This window comes from Prunus avium, chromosome 6, assembly GCF_965620075.1.
Source record: "Prunus avium chromosome 6, drPruAviu1.hap1.1, whole genome shotgun sequence".
Classification (NCBI taxonomy): domain Eukaryota; kingdom Viridiplantae; phylum Streptophyta; class Magnoliopsida; order Rosales; family Rosaceae; genus Prunus; species Prunus avium.
In genome coordinates this window covers 34,503,693-34,520,004 of record NC_142289.1, presented here as the reverse complement: position 1 = coordinate 34,520,004, position 16,312 = coordinate 34,503,693, and the positions used below count along the sequence as shown (strand labels likewise).

The 16,312-nt window shown below is 42.5% G+C and overlaps 2 protein-coding genes across 4 annotated transcripts; both read right to left on the bottom strand.

Annotated features, from left to right (window-relative positions):
* Nucleotides 1-1,155: 1,155 nt before the first annotated feature.
* LOC110769215 (UDP-glucose iridoid glucosyltransferase-like) lies at nt 1,156-9,668 on the bottom strand. Of its 2 annotated transcripts, none has more exons than XM_088255598.1 (3): nt 9,021-9,668; nt 8,548-8,861; nt 1,156-1,846 (listed from the first exon to the last, which is right to left on the bottom strand). In XM_088255598.1, exons 1-3 carry the CDS (start codon nt 9,499-9,501, stop codon nt 1,310-1,312), a joined length of 1,332 nt encoding a protein of 443 aa, XP_088111724.1. In that variant the 5' UTR covers nt 9,502-9,668; the 3' UTR covers nt 1,156-1,309. The 2 variants fall into 2 exon arrangements, with proteins under 2 accessions (XP_088111724.1, XP_021828844.1); XM_021973152.2 differs by having other exon boundaries at nt 8,548-8,882; nt 9,021-9,663.
* Nucleotides 9,669-12,233: 2,565 nt separating this feature from the next.
* Nucleotides 12,234-14,387, bottom strand: LOC110769199 (UDP-glucose iridoid glucosyltransferase-like). 2 transcript variants are annotated; one of them, XM_088255378.1, is made up of 3 exons: nt 14,263-14,387; nt 13,491-14,135; nt 12,234-13,350 (listed from the first exon to the last, which is right to left on the bottom strand). In XM_088255378.1, the coding sequence occupies exons 2-3, from the start codon at nt 13,969-13,971 to the stop codon at nt 12,479-12,481; spliced, it is 1,353 nt and encodes a 450-aa protein (XP_088111504.1). In that variant the 5' UTR covers nt 13,972-14,135; nt 14,263-14,387; the 3' UTR covers nt 12,234-12,478. The 2 variants fall into 2 exon arrangements, with proteins under 2 accessions (XP_088111504.1, XP_088111503.1); XM_088255377.1 differs by having other exon boundaries at nt 13,491-14,149; nt 14,263-14,279.
* Between the last annotated feature and the right edge of the window lie 1,925 nt (nt 14,388-16,312).

The following is a 16,312-nucleotide window of genomic DNA, read 5'->3' as shown; positions in this document are numbered from 1 at the left end:
TACATCCTCTTGGTGATCCCCTTGAGAAATTCACTAATGAAAGAATAAGTTACAACTTTGGTTTACAAAGAAACCCCCTTAGAACTCTATTCTCTCCCAAGCTCTCTTTTCTCTCTCACCCCTTGCTCAAACACTTTGATGCACTTGTGAACACTCTCACAACCCTTGGTGTTTCCCCCCTTTGGTGTCTAGACTACTCAAGACTCAACTCAGCTCTCTCTTGAACTGATTGCCCTCTCTCTCTTCCTCCCTTGGTAAGTTAAACCACTCTTGGACACACTAGCTCCCAGCTACTTGTCCACTCCTTGAGAAGTAAAACCACACTTGCTGTCTTGCTTCCTCTTCCCTTTAATACACAAGCCTTTGGACTTAGGAGAAGGCTCCATCTTTTCCTCCCACGTTCTCCCCTTGGTTTCCAGACTTGGACCACAACTTGGGCAGAACAAAGGCTAGGCATAGATAGCTGCATCTTCAGCCACCCTATCTAGAGCTATAGGGTAGGTACTCTTTGAAACAAGTCAACTATCCTCATTCAATGGTGCTCCAGCTTTTCCAGCACCTTGCTAGACATCCTAGAACCCATAAAACTCCTTGGAAGCTCGAGGGATTAGGTAGGAAACCGACACATGTGAAGACACCTTGAAAAACGCATGGAAAAAACAGCACAGCAACACTGGCGACCGGTCGCCGATACATTGCGACCGGTCGCTGATACCTTATGGACACATTGCGACCGGTCGCTGATACCTTGAGACCGGTCGCTTTCTGCGATTTCTCCAGCCTTCGAATATGTGTAAAAACGACCGGTCGCCCAAACCTTGCGACCGGTCGCTCACTCCTTCACTTGCATACTAAATGTGAGCCATTTTTCCAACACTTTTCACAAAGATAAAAAAACTTAATGGTTAGATACACCCAGTTCAATCTAGAGAAACAGAGCAATGGACACTTGACGTTGTTCCTCCTGTCTTTGCTATTCTTCTTTATTTTGTGCTATAACAGAACCTCTTCACCCTCTTTTGTTGGTAGCGACGATCTACGAAAGAAGAGCAGAGAAACAATTTTCCATCAATGATTTGTAGTGGAATGATTGTGTTAGTTCGTAGAATCACCTTGATATTGTTGCTTCAACCACTTTGAAATGTAAAGTCTGGATTGTACAAACCAATGCATTGGAATAGTAAATTTCATCCAAGAGTGAGTAATATACTACAAAGAGAAGTTTGTTTACATCAGATGCAAGAAGCCTCAACTATCAATTTAATGACAAAGAACTTAGTTGAGGGGAAAAAAACACTTGTTGTTCCAATTAAAATGACCTTATAAGCTCCAAAAGCTCATTCAAGGAATGGTAGGTAGAGCCACCCTTCATACTAACATCTATTTTCTCCTTCAACTCCCTGGCCCTCACCCTCATTCCCTTCCCATCCTCATCCACCATAAGTTTTCTAACAGCTCTCTCTATCTCTCCCCTCTCTAATTCATTCTCCAATTGTATCCCTATTTTCCATACTTGGCTCACATACCTTGCATTCACCGTCTGATCGCTAAAGCACGGCCTGCACAACATCGGAACCCCTTCAGATATACTTTCTAGGGTTGAGTTCCAACCACAATGGCTCCAGAACCCACCCACTGCGTCATGAGACAAAACTTCCATCTGGGGTGCCCATTTCACGATGCAACCTCTTTCTCCAACAGCTTCTAGTAAACCTTGTGGCAGTAGCTCAATCCAATCAGAACCGCAAATTGATCCAGGCCTGATCACCCACAAAAAAGGTTGCCTGCTGATAGTTAATCCCCAAGCCATTTCGGCTAGTTCTTTCTCATTGATGGATGCTAGACTTGTTGTAAAAATGGCTCACATTTAGTATGCAAGTGAAGGAGTGAGCGACCGGTCGCAAGGTTTGGGCGACCGGTCGTTTTTCCACAGATTCGAAGTCTGGAGAAATCGCAAGAAGCGACCGGTCGCAAGGTATCCGCGACCGGTCGCAAGGTATCCAAAATGTATCAGCGACCGGTCGCAAGGTATCCGCGACCGGTCGCCAGACGTGCTGTGCTGTTTTTTCCTACGCGTTTTCAAGTCCTCCTTGGTGTACTACCACTTTCTATCGACTTGCAAGGATTTTTCTGATCACTTCTGAGGTAATAAGAGGTGGCAAGCAGCTGGAAAGTTGGGGAGAACACTTTGGCAAATTGATGACTTGCTTCAATGAGTGAATTCTCTCTTGGTTCAAGAGATTGATGGCAGCTATAGCAGCCATTGATCACTTGCTTTGTGAGCTGCCATAACAGGTGTCTAAAGTTGGATAACTAAAGCAAGAACGTGCATAACTTAATGATACCTTATCTTGGAGTCCAAAGGCTTATATAAGAGAGAAGAGGAAGCAAGAGAATGTTAATAAGTTGTTAAGTGCATAAGTGGTTAATCTCAAAGTTGTCAAGTAGCTGGGAGCTATTGTGTGCAAAGGGAGGTTATCTCACCAAGGGAGAACGTGAGAGAGAGCAATCAGTTCAAGTTAGAGCTGAGTTGTAGTCTTAAGTGTCTAGACACCAAAGGGGGAAAACACCAAGGGTTGTGAGAGTGTTCACAAGGGTATCAAAGTGTTGAGCAAGGGGTGTGAGAGAAAAGAGAGCTTAGAGAGAGAATAGAGTTCTAAGGGGGTTTTCTGTGTAAAACCAAAGTTGTAACTTATTCTTTCATGAAGTGAATTTCTCAAGGGGATCACCAAGAGGATGTAGGCATTTGCTGAACCTCTAAAATACTTGTGTCACTTTGTGCTTGGTTAGTTTCTCAAGTGTGTGTATGTGATTCATCCATTCATTGTGTGTGTCACTAAGTCCATCAACAACAAGATCCTTAGGGGAGTGTAGAGTTGAGTTTCGTGCTCAATTCACAACAAGTGGTATCAGAGCTGTGTTGGAGCAGCAAGTTGCTAGTGTGTTGAAGATGGCAAGTGACAAGGAAGCTGAAGTTGAAAGTAGCTCTATGCAGAGGCTGCCACAATCTGTCAGCATGAAGGTGGAGTTAAAGCCCTTCACAGGGAAGGAGAACTTCACCTTGTGGCAAAGAAGGATGAAGTCAGCCCTTACACAACAAAATCTCTGTGTTGTCTTGGGAGGCAAGGAGAAGAAGCCTGCAACCATGACAGATGCGGAGTGGGGTGTGCTAGACGAGTTGGCTAGAGGAGCCATCGAAAACTATCTCACAGATGAGGTGCTCATCAACGTGATGAAGGACACAGCGCAGCAAACATGGGAGAAGCTCGAAGAGATGTTTGCAGGGAAGTCGCTGTCCAACAAGCTCTTCCTCAAGGAAGAACTCCTAAATCTTCGGATGGAGGAAGAAGGTAATCTAATGGAGCATTTGAGCAGCTTCAATAGATGTGTTGCTGACTTGCAAAGAATGGAAGTGTTGTATAATACGGAGGATAAGGCACTCATGTTTCTTACATCCTTGCCTCTGTCTTATAAGCATTTCCGAACGACGCTTATGTTCGGAAAGAGTACCTTGAAGTTTGAGGACGTGGTGCAAGATGTGATGACGCACCACAGGATGTCTCAACGTTCGGAGGAGAACTCTCAAGATGCTGGATTGATCGCATGGAGCCGTTCAAGCAAGCGTGGAAGCAAGGGTAGCAAAGGGTGGAATGCTAAGTCCAAGGACAATGAAGGGTGCTTCGAGTGTGGATCTACTGATCATTGGAGGCGAGATTGTCCAGTATGGAAGGAGAAGCTGAACAAGATGAAGAAAGCCAAAGGTTCAGTCAACGTGTGTGATGAGGACACATATGATGAACTCTTGACGGTTACGGAGGAGAGTAACGGGGAAGTCATGGCTAGCTCTTCGGGTAAGGGTTCAAGTTCTACTTCAAGTTGGATTTTGTGATTCCGGGTGCTCATATCATGTGTGTGCAAATAAGTTGATGTTTGACACATATGAGGAAAGGAAGTCATAGCAAGTTCTTCTTGCACGCAAGTTCATCATCAAGGGTGCTTGATTTCAAAGGTGCAGAAAGTGAAGTCAAGACAAGGGATGAGGAGGAGAATGTTGTTGAAGGGAAACTTCTTGCCAAGGTGGTCATGGAGGAGTCTCCATTTGAGGTGGAGCTTGACATAAGGGCTGAAGAAGGAGGGCAACAACAACAACTCACAAAGTGGTTCTACTTGAGGTGGAGCCATCATCAAGTGCAAGGTCCGGGCCCAAGGAATCCATCAAACCATCCCTAGGTTTTGGATGGATGGACCAAGAAGTTCCAGCCACGTTTCGGAGTGCTGAAGGGAGCATGAAGCGGGAAAGTTGGAGAGGTGCATAGATGAAAAGAAAGGTGTTCTTAAATCCAAGAGCAAAGAGTGCTAAGTGGGGATTTAGTGAACAAAGGTTTGGTATGTGGTTTGCATATCAAAGGAAGTCCATGATTCAAGGTTCCAAGGAGGCAAGGAGCAACGAATTTGGCATGGGGGAACTCTTTTCTGCACAAGAGGTCCAGGTTACTCAAGTCTAGGCTTGAGAGGAGCACCTTCCACCAAAGGTGCATTGAGGCAAGAGGTGTATTGCCATGGTGGAGTTCTTGGAAATTACTAGAACGATTTCTAAGAGATTGAAGAGGTTCTAGAGGTCAACAATGGTTCACGGGGTGATTAAATGGTTCGCCAAGGTGGAGATTGTTGTAAAAATGGCTCACATTTAGTATGCAAGTGAAGGAGTGAGCGACCGGTCGCAAGGTTTGGGCGACCGGTCGTTTTTCCACAGATTCGAAGTCTGGAGAAATCGCAAGAAGCGACCGGTCGCAAGGTATCCGCGACCGGTCGCAAGGTATCCAAAATGTATCAGCGACCGGTCGCAAGGTATCCGCGACCGGTCGCCAGACGTGCTGTGCTGTTTTTTCCTACGCGTTTTCAAGTCCTCCTTGGTGTACTACCACTTTCTATCGACTTGCAAGGATTTTTCTGATCACTTCTGAGGTAATAAGAGGTGGCAAGCAGCTGGAAAGTTGGGGAGAACACTTTGGCAAATTGATGACTTGCTTCAATGAGTGAATTCTCTCTTGGTTCAAGAGATTGATGGCAGCTATAGCAGCCATTGATCACTTGCTTTGTGAGCTGCCATAACAGGTGTCTAAAGTTGGATAACTAAAGCAAGAACGTGCATAACTTAATGATACCTTATCTTGGAGTCCAAAGGCTTATATAAGAGAGAAGAGGAAGCAAGAGAATGTTAATAAGTTGTTAAGTGCATAAGTGGTTAATCTCAAAGTTGTCAAGTAGCTGGGAGCTATTGTGTGCAAAGGGAGGTTATCTCACCAAGGGAGAACGTGAGAGAGAGCAATCAGTTCAAGTTAGAGCTGAGTTGTAGTCTTAAGTGTCTAGACACCAAAGGGGGAAAACACCAAGGGTTGTGAGAGTGTTCACAAGGGTATCAAAGTGTTGAGCAAGGGGTGTGAGAGAAAAGAGAGCTTAGAGAGAGAATAGAGTTCTAAGGGGGTTTTCTGTGTAAAACCAAAGTTGTAACTTATTCTTTCATGAAGTGAATTTCTCAAGGGGATCACCAAGAGGATGTAGGCATTTGCTGAACCTCTAAAATACTTGTGTCACTTTGTGCTTGGTTAGTTTCTCAAGTGTGTGTATGTGATTCATCCATTCATTGTGTGTGTCACTAAGTCCATCAACAACAAGATCCTTAGGGGAGTGTAGAGTTGAGTTTCGTGCTCAATTCACAACAAGTGGTATCAGAGCTGTGTTGGAGCAGCAAGTTGCTAGTGTGTTGAAGATGGCAAGTGACAAGGAAGCTGAAGTTGAAAGTAGCTCTATGCAGAGGCTGCCACAATCTGTCAGCATGAAGGTGGAGTTAAAGCCCTTCACAGGGAAGGAGAACTTCACCTTGTGGCAAAGAAGGATGAAGTCAGCCCTTACACAACAAAATCTCTGTGTTGTCTTGGGAGGCAAGGAGAAGAAGCCTGCAACCATGACAGATGCGGAGTGGGGTGTGCTAGACGAGTTGGCTAGAGGAGCCATCGAAAACTATCTCACAGATGAGGTGCTCATCAACGTGATGAAGGACACAGCGCAGCAAACATGGGAGAAGCTCGAAGAGATGTTTGCAGGGAAGTCGCTGTCCAACAAGCTCTTCCTCAAGGAAGAACTCCTAAATCTTCGGATGGAGGAAGAAGGTAATCTAATGGAGCATTTGAGCAGCTTCAATAGATGTGTTGCTGACTTGCAAAGAATGGAAGTGTTGTATAATACGGAGGATAAGGCACTCATGTTTCTTACATCCTTGCCTCTGTCTTATAAGCATTTCCGAACGACGCTTATGTTCGGAAAGAGTACCTTGAAGTTTGAGGACGTGGTGCAAGATGTGATGACGCACCACAGGATGTCTCAACGTTCGGAGGAGAACTCTCAAGATGCTGGATTGATCGCATGGAGCCGTTCAAGCAAGCGTGGAAGCAAGGGTAGCAAAGGGTGGAATGCTAAGTCCAAGGACAATGAAGGGTGCTTCGAGTGTGGATCTACTGATCATTGGAGGCGAGATTGTCCAGTATGGAAGGAGAAGCTGAACAAGATGAAGAAAGCCAAAGGTTCAGTCAACGTGTGTGATGAGGACACATATGATGAACTCTTGACGGTTACGGAGGAGAGTAACGGGGAAGTCATGGCTAGCTCTTCGGGTAAGGGTTCAAGTTCTACTTCAAGTTGGATTTTGTGATTCCGGGTGCTCATATCATGTGTGTGCAAATAAGTTGATGTTTGACACATATGAGGAAAGGAAGTCATAGCAAGTTCTTCTTGCACGCAAGTTCATCATCAAGGGTGCTTGATTTCAAAGGTGCAGAAAGTGAAGTCAAGACAAGGGATGAGGAGGAGAATGTTGTTGAAGGGAAACTTCTTGCCAAGGTGGTCATGGAGGAGTCTCCATTTGAGGTGGAGCTTGACATAAGGGCTGAAGAAGGAGGGCAACAACAACAACTCACAAAGTGGTTCTACTTGAGGTGGAGCCATCATCAAGTGCAAGGTCCGGGCCCAAGGAATCCATCAAACCATCCCTAGGTTTTGGATGGATGGACCAAGAAGTTCCAGCCACGTTTCGGAGTGCTGAAGGGAGCATGAAGCGGGAAAGTTGGAGAGGTGCATAGATGAAAAGAAAGGTGTTCTTAAATCCAAGAGCAAAGAGTGCTAAGTGGGGATTTAGTGAACAAAGGTTTGGTATGTGGTTTGCATATCAAAGGAAGTCCATGATTCAAGGTTCCAAGGAGGCAAGGAGCAACGAATTTGGCATGGGGGAACTCTTTTCTGCACAAGAGGTCCAGGTTACTCAAGTCTAGGCTTGAGAGGAGCACCTTCCACCAAAGGTGCATTGAGGCAAGAGGTGTATTGCCATGGTGGAGTTCTTGGAAATTACTAGAACGATTTCTAAGAGATTGAAGAGGTTCTAGAGGTCAACAATGGTTCACGGGGTGATTAAATGGTTCGCCAAGGTGGAGATTGTTGTAAAAATGGCTCACATTTAGTATGCAAGTGAAGGAGTGAGCGACCGGTCGCAAGGTTTGGGCGACCGGTCGTTTTTCCACAGATTCGAAGTCTGGAGAAATCGCAAGAAGCGACCGGTCGCAAGGTATCCGCGACCGGTCGCAAGGTATCCAAAATGTATCAGCGACCGGTCGCAAGGTATCCGCGACCGGTCGCCAGACGTGCTGTGCTGTTTTTTCCTACGCGTTTTCAAGTCCTCCTTGGTGTACTACCACTTTCTATCGACTTGCAAGGATTTTTCTGATCACTTCTGAGGTAATAAGAGGTGGCAAGCAGCTGGAAAGTTGGGGAGAACACTTTGGCAAATTGATGACTTGCTTCAATGAGTGAATTCTCTCTTGGTTCAAGAGATTGATGGCAGCTATAGCAGCCATTGATCACTTGCTTTGTGAGCTGCCATAACAGGTGTCTAAAGTTGGATAACTAAAGCAAGAACGTGCATAACTTAATGATACCTTATCTTGGAGTCCAAAGGCTTATATAAGAGAGAAGAGGAAGCAAGAGAATGTTAATAAGTTGTTAAGTGCATAAGTGGTTAATCTCAAAGTTGTCAAGTAGCTGGGAGCTATTGTGTGCAAAGGGAGGTTATCTCACCAAGGGAGAACGTGAGAGAGAGCAATCAGTTCAAGTTAGAGCTGAGTTGTAGTCTTAAGTGTCTAGACACCAAAGGGGGAAAACACCAAGGGTTGTGAGAGTGTTCACAAGGGTATCAAAGTGTTGAGCAAGGGGTGTGAGAGAAAAGAGAGCTTAGAGAGAGAATAGAGTTCTAAGGGGGTTTTCTGTGTAAAACCAAAGTTGTAACTTATTCTTTCATGAAGTGAATTTCTCAAGGGGATCACCAAGAGGATGTAGGCATTTGCTGAACCTCTAAAATACTTGTGTCACTTTGTGCTTGGTTAGTTTCTCAAGTGTGTGTATGTGATTCATCCATTCATTGTGTGTGTCACTAAGTCCATCAACAACAAGATCCTTAGGGGAGTGTAGAGTTGAGTTTCGTGCTCAATTCACAACAAGACTCCCCAAGCTTATATAGATAACTGAGTTATGGGATTGTTTGTCAAGCCAAGCAACACAGCCAGTGTCTTCTTCTAGTAAACTACTGGTGGCTGCTGTTGCAAATTTGTGAAGAGGACCTATGGAGAAGATTGGAACTTGACATTGTTGCTGGATCTGTGCTAGTGATGATTGATCAAGGCAGTCCAGGGTGTTCCAAATGATGGCTGAGGATGTCCTAACATTGTTGGCATTAGTCAATAGTTTCAAATAGTTTTCAAGTGTGTCGAAAATATAGATGGGGAGATCCTTGAACCTGAGGGGATGAAGCTCGGGCACTGAGTTCAGTAACATAGAGTCTGTGAGCCGAGTTATAGTGTTAGTTATAATTTATAAGTAAGAAAAATAACACCATACTCTAAGAAAAATGACCCAGGCATTAGCCTATTTCATTGTTTGCAGAAAGAAACGTAGACAAGAGGAAACAGGGCACATACCTGGGAAGGGAGTGCAACCTTTCGAATGAAGTCGTATAATAGCGTTGCGAGCAATAATATTGGTAGCACATTGCGTGCGTAAGAGTATTCTTGGAATGTTTAGATCATTAGCCACAGATTCAGAGAAGTACATAAATTCATCATAGATGATGCAGGTGATTTTGTTCTGCGGTTCTTGTTCCTTCACTCTATCAGTCAAGCATTGTTCGAAACTCGCTTTGCAATTGGCGTTAATAGCAAACATAATAGCTACTGCACTCCCAGATGAAATCTCATCAGCAGTTAAGCCATCTGGTATTGGAAAGAAGGTGAATTCGGGGTGGTTTGAAGGGTTTGGAGAGTTGAAATGGGTGTGAACAATTGAAATGGAAAAGCCCTTTGAGTGAAGGAAGGTACCCAGCTTAAGCATAGGGTTTATGTGGCCTTGATATGGGCATGGAACTAAGACCAACAGTTGACCATTCTGTGCTTTGTTTTCCATCTCCCTCCCTCCCTCTTCCTCCTGTCTCCCCGATAAGTGCGCACACACACGCACAAAGACACTCAATAGCTTGCGGCTATGTAAGCTTTATATTGCTTGACTGTCTCCTTGAAATTCATTGGGGCTTGAGTATGTAAAATATATAGAGTAGCCGCCCTTCAGTCCTGCAGAGACCATACTAAGCAGATAATATTTAGATAAGCCAATTAATAATAAGTTTGTCTTTTTCCATTTGTTTGGAACATAAGCTTGTAGTTCTCAGCACAGCTGGCTGGTGCATTTCATGAATTATTATTGAAAAGTATATTGGCTGGTTGACGTGCAAGGAAGAACTAACTTGATGTAATAATTCCTACTCATCTTTGTCAAACTTGGCTGCGTCTTCATGGAACAAGTCCTACTCATCCTCTTTCAGAAAACAATGACTAGTTGTTTGTTACATGATACTTGTGGGAGTGATTTTCATCCCACAAGAATATTCGTATGAAGATTCCGTCTTCCTCTTCTCTTCTCTTTCTCCTTGCAAAACAATACGGAGTAAAGGACTACACCTGGGGTTGTTGGCCAATGGCCCTCCGATGCCTAAGTTAGGTCGAGTGTTTGTAAGAAAACAATAGCTAACAAAATGATGGAGATTTCTCTAGGGTGAGAACCGGGTGGCCGGAGCCTTGTGTGAGAGAAAGAGTATGGCGGCTAGGATTTGTGAGAGAGAATTTCTGCAAAGTTTCAGACAGAAGTTTAGACGTACCTCAACCCTTGGTGTAACCATGTATTTATAGGAGTTTTGGAGGCTAGGGTTTCGGAAGAATAATTCCACAGATGTAAAGGTATTATTCTTCCCCAATTTGGAGATATTGATGTAATTAGGGATTCGATTTAAATCAAATCCCTAATTAAGTCAAGAATCAAACAATTCCCAATTAAATCAAATAACTCCCAATTAGGTCAAATAATTCCCAAATTGATTGGCTTAATTATTTGACCAAGGATCTGTGATATTTTGCTTCCACAATACTACTTTTTCCTTATGTTAATAATTTTATTGTCATGATTTCTTATTAAGTTCAAGCAAGAAATTGATGAGCCAGCATCCTCTATTTACTTGGTACGCTGTGTCGTCTTGAATTTTCATTTAATTATACTTTTGATATAATTCTACACCCTAAACCCTATGCTTAATCGTAAATCTTTATAAACGGTGGTCATAGTATCACCATCAACATGAACCAATAAACAGATGATGTTATTTATTTCATAAGGGAAATGCTACATGTGGTTTTTGAAATTTGAAAGAAAGATTTTGACTATTACATGATGTCCATTACTTATTTGTCAGAAAATTGAGTGTCAACTTAGGTGGAAAGAGTGGAATCTTCAACAGGGCAAGGGCTCGTGGACCTTCTTTAAGTAGTAGGGCTTTTCACAAAGATAAAAAACTTAATGGTTAGATTAGATACACCCAGTTCAATCTAAAGAAACAGAGCAATGGACACTTGACGTTGTTCCTCCTGTCTTTGCTATTCTTCTTTATTTTATACTATAACAGAACCTCTTCGCCCTCTTTCGTTGGTATCAACGAAGGAACAGCAGAGAAACAATTTTCCATCAATGATTTGTAGTGGAATGATTGTGTGAGTTCGTAAAATCACCTTGATATTGTTGCTTCAACCACTTTGAAATGTAAAGTCTGGATTGTACAAACAAATGCATTGGCATAGTAAATTTCATCCAAGAGTGAGTAATGTACAACAGAGAAGTTTGTCTACATCAGATGCGAGAAGCCTCAACTATCAATTTAATGATAACGGACTTAGTTGAGGGAAAAAAGAAACACTTGTTGTTCCAATTAAAATGACCTTATAAGCTCCACAAGCTGATTCAAGGAATGGTAGGTAGAGCCACCCTTCATACTGACATCTATTTTCTCCTTCAACTCCCTGGCCCTCACCCTCATTCCCTTCCCATCCTCATCTACCTTAAGTTTTCTAACCCCTCTCTAATTCATTCTCCATTTGTATCCCTATTTTCCGTACTTGACTGACATACCTTGCATGCACCTTCTGATCGCCAAAGCATGGCCTGCATACTTCAGACATACTTTCCAGGGTTGAGTTCCAATCACAATGGCTCCAAAACCCACCCACTGCGCCATGAGCCAAAACTTACATCTGGGGTACCCATTACACAATGCAACCTCTTTCTCAAATAGCTTTTATGAGGAAGTAGCTCAATCAATGTGAGCCATAAATAAGCAGTAAGAGGACTCAGGCATTAGTCTCTTCCCCTCATTTGCAGAGAGATAGATTAATCTTAAGCACTGAAGTTTGCATTTTGTACTGCCATTGTTGCTATAATAGAATATAGAGTGGTCCTCCAGTACTGCAGAGACCACATTAAGCAGATAGGTAAGTCAATTAATAATAAGTCTGCCTTTTTTCCATAAATTGTTTGGGACAGAAGCATGTGGTTCCCAGGACAGCTGGGTGTTGCGTTTCATGAAATAAGTAAACTTTGGATACTCATCCCTAAGATTGAAAAGTATATTGGGTAGTTGTGGGTCGTTTTAGGAGAGGAAACTGATCTTTATCAAACATGGTTGCATCTTCAAGGAATAAGTCCTCTTTCCGTAAACAATTGATGACTCGTAGTCACATGATACTATATGAACAGATAAACAGTCAATCTTTATAAATCAAATGGCGATGGTCATAAGCACAGTAACAACATCTACATGAACAGATAAACAGGTTCCAGATGATCTTATTTATTTCACAAGGGACATGTTTTTGAAAGTGGAAAAAATATTTTGACTCTGACACAATGTACATTACTTACTTATCAGAATACAAAGAGGCCTAGCATTAAACATCTCCCACCAAATACTCTTAAGGATGGCTTAAGGGGAGGGAATGATTGTGTGAATTCGTTCCAGAAAGCACTTATTTGAGAAAAGAGAAAAAAATACTTGTTGTTCCAATTAAAATGACCTTATAAACTCCACAAGCTCATTCAAGGAATGGTAGGTAGAGCCACCCTTCATACTAACTTCTATTTTCTCCTTCAACTCCTTGGCCCTCACCCTCATTCCCTTCCCATCCTCATCCACCATAAGTTTTTTAACAGTTCTCTCTATCTCTCCCCTCTCTAATTCATTCTCCAATTGTATCCCTATTTTCCATACTTCGCTTACATACCTTGCATTCACCTTCTGATCGGTAAAGCACGGCCTGCATAACATCGGAACCCCTTCAGATATACTTTCCAGGGTTGAGTTCCAACCACAATGGCTCCAGAACCCGCCCACTGCGCCATGCGCCAAGACTTCCATCTGGGGTGCCCATTTCACGATGCAACTTCTTTCTCCAACAGCTTCTAGAAAACCTTGAGGCATGAGCTCGATCCAATGAGAACCGCAAATTGATCCGGGCCTAATCACCCACAAAAAAGGTTGCCCGCTGTTAGTTAATCCCCAAGCCATTTCGGCTAGTTCTTTCTCACTGATGGATGCTAGACTCCCCAAGCTTACATAGATAACTGAGTTATGGGATTGTTTGTCCAGCCACGCAACACAGCTGGTGTCTTCTTCTAGTAAACTACTGGTGGCTGCTGTTGAAACTTTGTGAAGAGGACCTATGGAGAAGATTGGAACTTGACATTGTTGCTGGATCTGTGCTAGTGATGATTGATCAAGGCAGTCCAGGGTGTTCCAAATGATGGCTGAGGATGTCCTAACATTGTTGACATTAGTCAATAGTTTCGAATAGTTTTCAACTGTGTCAAAAATATAGATGGGGAGATCCTTGAACCTGAGGGGATGAAGCTCGGGCACCGAGTTCAGTAACATAGAGTCTGTGATCCCGAGTTATAGTGTTAGTTATAACTTATAAGTAAGAAAAATAAACACGGTACTCTAAGAAAAATGACTCAGGCTTTAGCCTCTTTCCTTGTTTGCAGAAAGAAACGTAGACAAGAGGAAACAGGGCACATACCTGGGAAGGGAGTGCAACCTTTCGAATGAAGTTGTATCATAGCGTTGCGAGCAATAAAATTGGTAGCACTTTGTGTGCGTAAGAGTATTCTTGGAATGTTTAGATCAATAGCCACAGATTCAGAGAAGTACATAAATTCATCATAGATGATGCAGGTGATTTTGTTCTGCGGTTCTTGTTCCGTCACTCTATCAGTCAAGCATTGTTTGAAACTCGCTTTGCAATTGGCATTAATAGCAAACATAATAGCTACAATATTCCCAGATGAAATATCATCAGCAGTTAAGCCATCTGGTATTGGAAAGAAGGTGAATTCGGGGTGGTTTGAAGGGTTTGGAGAGTTGAAATGGGTGTGAACAATTGAAATAGAAAAGCCCTTTGAGTGAAGGAAGGTACCCAGCTTAAGCATAGGGTTTATTGTGCCTTGGTATGGGCATGGAACTAAGACCAACAGTTGACCACTCTGTGCTTTCTTTTCCATCTCCTTCCCTCCCTCTCTGTCTTCTGTCTCACCAATAAGCGCGCACACACGCACAAAGAAAATCAATAGCTTGCGGCCATGTAAGCTTTATATTGCTTGATTGTCTCCTTGAAATTCATTGGGGCTTGAGTATGTAATATACATAGAGTAGCAGCCCGTCAGTCCTGCAGAGACCATACTAAGCAGATAATATTTAGATAAGCCAATTATTATAAGCTTGTAGTTTTCAGCACAGCTGGCTGGTGCAGTTCATGAATTAATATTGAAAAGTATATTGGCTGGTTGTTGTACCTGGTATTAGATGAAGAACTGACTTGATGTAATAATTCCTACCCGTCTTTGTTAAACTTGGCTGCATCTTCTTGGAATAAGTCCAACTCATCCTCTTTCAGAAAACAATGACTAGTTGTTTGTTACATGATACTATTTTTTCTTTATGTCAATAATTTTATTGTCATGATTTCTTATTAAGTTCAAGCGAGAAATTGATGAGCCAGCATCCTCTATTTACTTGGTACGACCTGTCGTCTTGAATTTTCATTTAATTATACGTTTGAAATAATTCTGGGTAAATTGCCGAATACCCCCTTGAACTATCACGCTTGTCGAAATCTCCACCCAGAATTTTTTGCCTGCCAATTTAGCCCTCATACTAAATTTTATAGCCAATTTACACCCCACCGTTAGTTTTTGGAAATTTCCATCCAAATGCCCATCAAATATAAGGGTAACTTTGACATTTTACAAGGTATAGTATTAAGAAAAATAAGGAAAATGTAAATAAATAAAAAAATCAAATAGAGAAAGAAAACGTCCCACCAATTTCTTCTCCCCCATTTCCCAACCACCACATACATACCACTCCCCCCTCCTCCCACCCCGCACCTGCAGAAGCCAGAATCCCCTTCCCTACTCGATTTCTTTCTCCCTCATCCCTCACAAATTTCTTCTTCTCCCCCCTCCTCCTACCCCACCACCTGCAAAAACCAGAATCCCCTCTCCCCCCCCCCCCCCCCCCCCAAAAAATTTTTTCCAATCCCCGCAGAACCCAGAACTAAGCACCCCTCACCTTCGATTTCTTCTCCCCCCACCCCCACAGATTTCTTCTTCTCCCTGATTTCTCCCCCCTCCTCCTACCCCCCACCTGCAGAAACCAGAATCCCCTCTCCCCCTCCCCCCGATTTATTTCTCCCACATTCGAGCTCTTTGAAGAACCAAAGAAAAAAATTCAATTTTTAATTCAGCAGTGAAGCATATGCCTAACATGGTACTTTTTAACAGAAATTTGGATAGAGATTGCCAAAAACTAACGGTGGGGGGTAAATTGGCTATAAAATTTATTATGAGGGCTAAATTGGCAGGCAAAAAAGTTTAGGGTGGAGATTTCGACAAACGTGACAGTTGAGGGGGTATTCAACAGTTTACCCCTATAATTCTACACCTTAAACCCTTTATAAATGAAATAGCGGTGGTCATAGTATCGAGAAATTATAGAATAGTACGGTATTACCACGTTAGCATATGATACTCCCATTCAAAATTTGCCATGTGTCATATTTAAAAGAAAATTAAAACTATTTATACAACTGGAGTTTGACTTCCAATTTTACCCTTTGGAATAAAATAAAAAATGAAGAAAATAAAAAATAAAAAATCCTTCAACTGGGAGTCCTCCACCACAACCATTCTCCGTTTATTCCTCTCCTTTTAGCTTCCTCTGCTTTTCTACAATGAAGGAAACAAACCCACATCTCAAACCTCTCCTCCTGCTAATTTTTCTACCTGCAATTCCATCTCTACAAACAGAATAAATTTCTCCATCGGCCGAGCTCTTTACAAGTCCAAGATCCCCACCAAGGCACCCAACTCTTCATATGTGTATCGTTTCTCAACTTCCTTCATCTTCTCCCAATCCTTCAGTTTCTCCATGGAGTCGTCTTCCTCGCCTCAAAACCTCATGTTCCAATTTCTTATTACTTTGTATTCTAACCATCACACTATGAGGATTACCATGAGGGAAAAACTCTACAGAAAAGCAAACTGAAGTAAAAACCCTAAGAAGTTCTTTTGGGATGTGAATTTAAAACTAACTATAAAATAAAGTGGTAGCTGATGAGGGAGAGGGAGAGAGAGATGGAGGGTAGACTGTATAAAAGGAATTCAATGATACTGTCGAGAAAAAAAAAACAAAAACAAAAAGAAGAAGACTTCAATTGGTGGAGATAAGGGAAAGAGACAGTGGAGGAGGCAGGATAGGGTTACTTCCGAGATTGGCTGGAGTATTTTTTTATTTTATTTTATTTCTAATGTTATTTTAAAGGGTAAAATTGGAGGTCAAAGT